This window comes from Lingula anatina, chromosome 1, assembly GCF_051362555.1.
Source record: "Lingula anatina isolate TDL-2025a chromosome 1, LinAna3.0, whole genome shotgun sequence".
Lineage (NCBI taxonomy): Eukaryota > Metazoa > Brachiopoda > Lingulata > Lingulida > Lingulidae > Lingula > Lingula anatina.
In genome coordinates, this window is record NC_141767.1 from 39,650,432 (window position 1) to 39,657,043 (window position 6,612).

Below are 6,612 nucleotides of genomic sequence, written 5' to 3' on the forward strand. Positions count from 1 at the left end.
CCCAATACAGTAAAACACCTAATACTGTATGTAAAAACTCAATTTTACCACAGATACTTCTTTTAAATAATCTTTTACGAAAATTACCGAAGAGAAGGCTTTTGGAAATATAAAAGAAGCAAAATGATTGGTCGTTAGACTGTCACTAAATGGAATATTTCACGTTTTCTCATTTTTTGTAGCTTAAGATGATGCAAAAACCTATATAAGAAGTATAAACTTCGAGAATTACTTCGAAAAATAGTGAATATAACAGTAAGTAAAGGAATATATTTTAAAGATTTGGATTTTAAGATGAATGAGTTAGCCAATAGCGTAAGATCTTTCAATGGAACTTCGGAATGCAATTTAGGATTTGCACATGCGTAGCACGTGCTTCTATTTTCAAAACAGTAAAATTAGGTCATCCTGACTCAGCTGCAAATTTACACAACTATTTTTATCACAAACAAAGCTTGAACATTCCATCAGAAGGAAAGAAGACAGGTAACATCAATGTGTGCACTGCAAAGTTTTCGACCAAATGAATTTTTGGAAACGGTGAAGTTTTCTTGATGCTATTCTTGATTGATTTTGATTGCCACTTGGATTGAATTGATTGATATTTATCGCGCGATTTTTATCAGGTAATGGTAGCAGTATAAATTAACAGTAATGAATATTAACACTAGAGGTTATACAAATTACTAAAAAAAAAAGACAAAGAAAAAACGTAAAATGATAAAGAGACATATACTAAGACTTAGTAGTAGTAGTAGTACATTGTACTTGTACGTGTAAGAGCGCATTAAGAACAAGATGATACGTGGACTAAGGGGCCATTCAGAATGAGAAGATTCGAGTGCTAACTGGTTCACGACCTAAACATGGCATACCTACTTAAAAGGAAGACCGCTTATGCCTGTAATGGTCTCTCCGCCTCGTATATGCCTCCCCATGCATCGTCCCTGCAGGGGCACAGTAATTAAATCTCAGCTCCATTTGACCAGACGCGTGGAAGGCCTATGAGAGGCGGAGAGACCATTACAGGAATAAGCGGTCTTCCTTTCATGTATGTCTGCCATATTTAGTCTATGGACCAGTTAGCATTCGTATCTTCTCATTTTGAATGGCCCCCAACAGATCTGCGGAATAAATATGGCTGACCCACCTAAAAGCGATGACACTAATTCCCTAATGGTTGCCCCTCCTTCATGCATGCCATTAAATAGTTTAAATCTTGGTTCTGAGGTTCAGTTGCTAGGCCTCAGCAGTGACGACGTGTCTAGAGGCGGGGAGACGATATATACCCCATGTTACTTGAGTTTATATTAACATTGGGCACATACAGTATATTTAAAATTTATTAATTATTCATTGGATTTGGTCTGATGTGATGGTTTTAGCAGGAATGTATAATGTTATGTTGATGGTTTTAGCAGAAACATCTAATATTATGTTATTTTGCCACCTACTAATAGCATTATGAAGAGCAAAGATTTTTGTCATTAAATCAAATAGACATGCTGATAAATTAATACAACTATGGTGTTGAACCTTTCATACTTTTTGAAAATTCTATTATACCATTACTTACAAGATAGCTACATATTTGTTGATAGTAAATTGTTGTTGCATGTTTGTTTCCAGTATGACAATCCCATAATGTCAGTGACCCAGGACAATACCTGTACCTCTGTAGATATGAACAAATCAACAGCTAGGGCAGAGCCTGAGGGAAACCAACCCATAAGCCTAGACACCCTTCCGCCTGAGCTGTTTTTATGTATCTGTGATTATTTAGATGCCAAATTTGTCATTAAAACCTTAAGTCTTGTTTGCAAGGCATTTCACAGTACTATCAGTGATGATAGTACATGGAAAATTCGTATTGGGAAAAGATGGCCCAAAAGGTACCCTGTGATACCAGGTAAGAAGCTGATTTTCAAATTGAAATTCAAAAGAGACTCAAAGTGTTACGAATGTTAAAGTATGCATTACCACCAATCTCTTTGAAAACATGTCTAAGCAAAGAATGAAAACATTTAATTGTTAGAGGGATATATATATCTTTTTTTTATTTTAAATAAGGATTAGGGAGAACTAATTTTAGGATTTTTAATTCAGGAAAAAAATGTATACCAAAATTTTTCTTGTGTATTTTGTTGCTTTATATAGTTCGTCAAAATATTTCAGTGGATGACTCCAATTTCAATTGGAAAAATGCATGTATTCAGAGAGAAGAGCAGCATAGGCTGTGGTCTAATTGGAAAGAAAACATGGACCATTTTGTGTTTCGTGAAGGCCTATATGCTCCAGTGGATGTTGTGCATTTGATGAAGGTAATCACATTCACAACTGACGTCTGTTTCAGTTTAAATATAATTAATATAGGCACAGCCTATATATATGATGCAACAATTCCAATTGTGTGTGTGTGTGTGTGTGTGTGTGTGTGTGTGTGTGTGTGTGTTTGTTTATGAGACGGCTTTTAAGTATTTGTAGATAGACATATTGGCATGTCATATTTGCAGGGCAGTCAGTTGCTGGCGTCTGGTTCTCGGGACCGTTACCTCAACCTACTAGATCTTAACAAGCTGGACCCAGACAATCCTAACAGTGCCAAAGATGTCAGGATATGGAATGTGATGAATGCGCACAAGGTAAATGATCTGAATCTTTCCAACAACAAATAACTGTATCACATCTGCCACATGTATAAATGCACTGAAATTGGTTATCAGTTGTCATATGTGTACTTTAAAAATGTATTGTAGAGTGTAAAAGAGCTTGTTGGACCTTATAGTTAGATTTATTTATTTAAAAAAATTGATCAATGTCATGTTAATAAAGGTGTTGTGCAAGGTAACATTACCCCACATTTTCTTCCTGTAGGTAATTTCATTTTCCTAGAAATCCCTAGGGGCTTACAGTCAAATAAGAAATGGATAAGGGTAGATAGTATAACTATGGATGATATGTATGTCTACCTGTTCCATGTTTGTATTACCAATAATGATAAAGTTAGCTACTTTCTTTCAAGGGCTGGATTTGGTCCATGAGCTCTTTTGACGACACATTACTCACTGGATCCTGGGATACATATCTCTCACTCTGGGACTTAGCAGGTGGTGGAGTGCCAAAGAGCAGAATAAAGTATGTGACAGAAAAAAAAATTTTTTTTTTTTTTTGGTAAATGAGTCAACGTGTTTAGTTAAATTTTTGTCAGGTTCTGACATATGAAATTTGTTTTATGTTCTTTGCAGTCATTTCTGCAACAAAATTTAAATTGCACCCCATGTCTCTTTACCAAATATAGTTGTGGTTATTATTAATTTTATTATTAAATGTGCATATATTTTGTTTCGTTTTGTTTGTTTTTTTCCTTTTTGTCACACAAGAATAAATATTATTAATTCTATTTACAGCAATGCAAATATTTTGATTCTAAACTTTTTCACACAGGTGCAAGTCTGCTGTGCTGTGCATAAAGACCTTTGATGAGCAGGTGACAGCAGGTGGTTACGATAATAAAGTATACACGATAGATCCACGGGTAGGCATTATGACAGAGAAACGCTACCACAAAAAACCTGTTCTTTGTATGGCTGTGGACCAGGACTATGTTATTACTGGGAGTGAGGACCAGACTATAGTGGTGTATGACAAAAGGGCGGGAAGCGTATACAAAACTATCTCGGTAGGAAGCAATTTTGATTTAGCAGTTTAGACGTTTTTCAAGATGATATTTAATAATAATATTAAATATCATCTTGAAAAACGTCTAAACTGCTAAATCAAAATAGCTTCCATATAATTATTTTAGAACTTAATGAATGAGCAGTGGTACCTGTTTCTTTGCAGCTTTGACCAAAATCAACACTAAAACACTGACCATATGTGTAGGATACTTTCAAATGTATGGCTTTTACTGATTATGGTGATATGTTACTGGTAGAATACCTTGAAGTACTTAAATTGTCATATGATAACTGGTAGGGTCCCATGTTTCAGAAAAGGGTAGTGAGTCTTAAAAAACAGTTTCATTAGCTCTTTTATCTTTTACATTAACAAAGATGGCCTAGCTGTGCCTGCTTTAAGGTCAGGTTACCTGTCATGCAGAGTCAATCAAAAAATAGCAGTCTGATACTTTTGTGTCTTTTAAATGTAATTCATTAACCAAAGTGGAGTAAAGCCACCACAGTGAGTTGTTAGCACTTAGACAGTATGAAAAAATACCTCAGTATCAGTATATGCATTGCATGCCAGTAAGCTAATAGTTTAATTAGCAAACTGTTTTAAAACTTGTTTTGTAAATTTTGTTATGGTAGTTAATAAACATCACATGAGCAGCGACTCCTGCTACTGTTCAGATTGATTCACTGCACTAAGGTTAGAGCAACACTATCTGTTTCAGCTGGAAGAAAGCTATGCCATGTCCATGTCATATGGCTTAGGACAGCTATGGGTGGGGTCAAAGGCAGGTGTGGTCCATCTTTTTGATGCAAGAGAAGGAAGGTTTGAACTGGAAGAAGTAGGTTTCAAAAATACAAGGATCAAAAACCAAGCATTAGTCTTGTGATAATGTTTTGGTACTGCATCAGTTGTGCATAACCTGTAACATGCAAGCCAAGAAAAATCTTTAGATCTTTTCCTACATTTAGCTTAAAAGCAGTACAGATTTATTTTTGCATTTTGTTAGCCAACACAAAGTTGACTTGCTCTTGGAGTGACCATGATAGTTTAATTCTTAAAAGATGGGGTGTTCACAAGTATCTAATTTTTTTCAGACATATGACATAGGGCACAGTGGAAAAGTGACTGGTGTCCACCATTCCTTAGGCTCGATTATGACCTGTTCTACTGACCGCTCCATCAAAATTCTCCAGCCAACCCGTGATCCAGACACCATCACAACACTGGACGTTCATGATTTAGATGTGGCAGGGGTGAGTATGCAGCCTACTGCACTAACATTATTGTAATTTTGTAGTTATTCAGGTATCATTGATTCTGAAGGAGACTGTTGGATGCTTGATTCAGGCATTTTAAAATATGATAATAATCATTCTGTTCTATATGCAATAGACTATTTTAATTCACAACTTCAGAGTTTTTGTGCAAGTTTTGTAGATTTCGTAACACCACACTTTAGTAGGAAAAAAACTTATTTTTTTCTTCAAATTTTCAAAATGGAGCTTCTTTGGTTTTACTCAACATAAAAGTAATATTGATATCTTTTCTCCTTCTTGCAGATTGACTTCCAAAACAATGTTCTTGCCAGTGCATCCTGTGATGTTTCCATAGGTATATGGAAAGAAAAAGTGAACACATGATGTTTTAACTTAATTGTTGCTCAAGAGTTTTATGTGATGTGTCCATATCATACTGTTACTACCCAAGAGCTTTTTTATTTGCCATGTTCAAATGAGAGATAGAGCTTTGTATAGATTACAGAAATATCAGATGACTAAGTGGAGTTGTAATGATTCAGAGGGAATTCCAAAGAGAAAGTAAAAATGCAACCTTTATGTACATATTAAAGAAACGATGTGGATGAATATCACTTTATGTATGGATTATGTCGTCAAGCAGCATCAAGTACACAGAGTTCTTAAAATCTCATGTTTAAGTTGTATAATATATGGTGGTGTTATGTCAGCAAATCTAGTTTCATTTTTTATTCACAAGCTCACATTAGATTTATATTAGGTACATGGAGTAAAAGAGACTTCAGATTAACATGCTTTGATATTGATTTATGGATGGAGAAATACTGTAGGCTGGTTGTATGCATAAAATTTAACCAAATGGTCATGTGGCACAAAAAAAAAAAAAAAAAATTGGCTAAGATTCTGAATATAGAATATGACCATATATTCCCTGAAGAGTTTTAGTTTTGGTAAGTGAGCCATATATTTATCTTTTTTAAAGTGCAATATTCTTTTTTACAAAAGAGCATTTCTACCTCTATTATTTAAGACTGAAAACATTTGTATAGATCAGAATAGTTATTCTCTTAAGTATCATTACAGAAACTGTTATGTTAAAACATTTATTTGAAAGCATTTGTAATATATAGAAATACAGTGTAGAGTGTTGCCCATGTGATTTTTCTTTGGTTCTTGCCCTATTTCTCTTATCACTGTCTATTGATGTCCAATTCACAAATGTGTTGTTTTTATTTTGTTTAAAAGTAATATATTTTGCACAGTTTTCATTTCTTTTTCTAAGATGCAATATTTTTTAAAAACTATGCAGCTCCACTATCCTTTAATATACACACGGCAGCCAACAAGATTTTCATAGGGTAAATGTTTCAGCTCATTCTGCTGGCTGGATAATGTTCAAATCTTTGGATCTGAGCACAATTAATTTATACAAGTATACAATGTAGAAAAAAGTGTATAAATGATTTTCACATTGGCAGTACAGTTAAACAACACTGAGTATGAATAGTCCTATTTCCTTGCACTTAATATAAACCTCTATCAAGTATCTTTCAATTGTTGACATTGATTAGCTTATATCTGATTCTATCAGATTCATAACACCTTTCCTATATTTGCCCTATCCAATTAATCTTAGATAATTGAGACATCACGTAGCCTACATCTGCATGTATTCTTAGAT

General features: G+C 34.3%; 1 protein-coding gene across 2 annotated transcripts; it reads left to right on the plus strand.

Annotated features, from left to right (window-relative positions):
• The first annotated feature begins 324 nt into the window (after window positions 1-324).
• Window positions 325-6,080, plus strand: LOC106173099 (F-box/WD repeat-containing protein 9). 2 transcript variants are annotated; one of them, XM_087000598.1, is made up of 9 exons: window positions 325-486; window positions 1,630-1,909; window positions 2,176-2,321; window positions 2,514-2,642; window positions 3,023-3,135; window positions 3,445-3,679; window positions 4,397-4,513; window positions 4,770-4,928; window positions 5,235-6,080. In XM_087000598.1, the coding sequence occupies exons 2-9, from the start codon at window positions 1,645-1,647 to the stop codon at window positions 5,313-5,315; spliced, it is 1,245 nt and encodes a 414-aa protein (XP_086856724.1). In that variant the 5' UTR covers window positions 325-486; window positions 1,630-1,644; the 3' UTR covers window positions 5,316-6,080. The 2 variants fall into 2 exon arrangements, with proteins under 2 accessions (XP_086856724.1, XP_086856725.1); XM_087000599.1 differs by having other exon boundaries at window positions 437-626.
• Window positions 6,081-6,612: the final 532 nt, after the last annotated feature.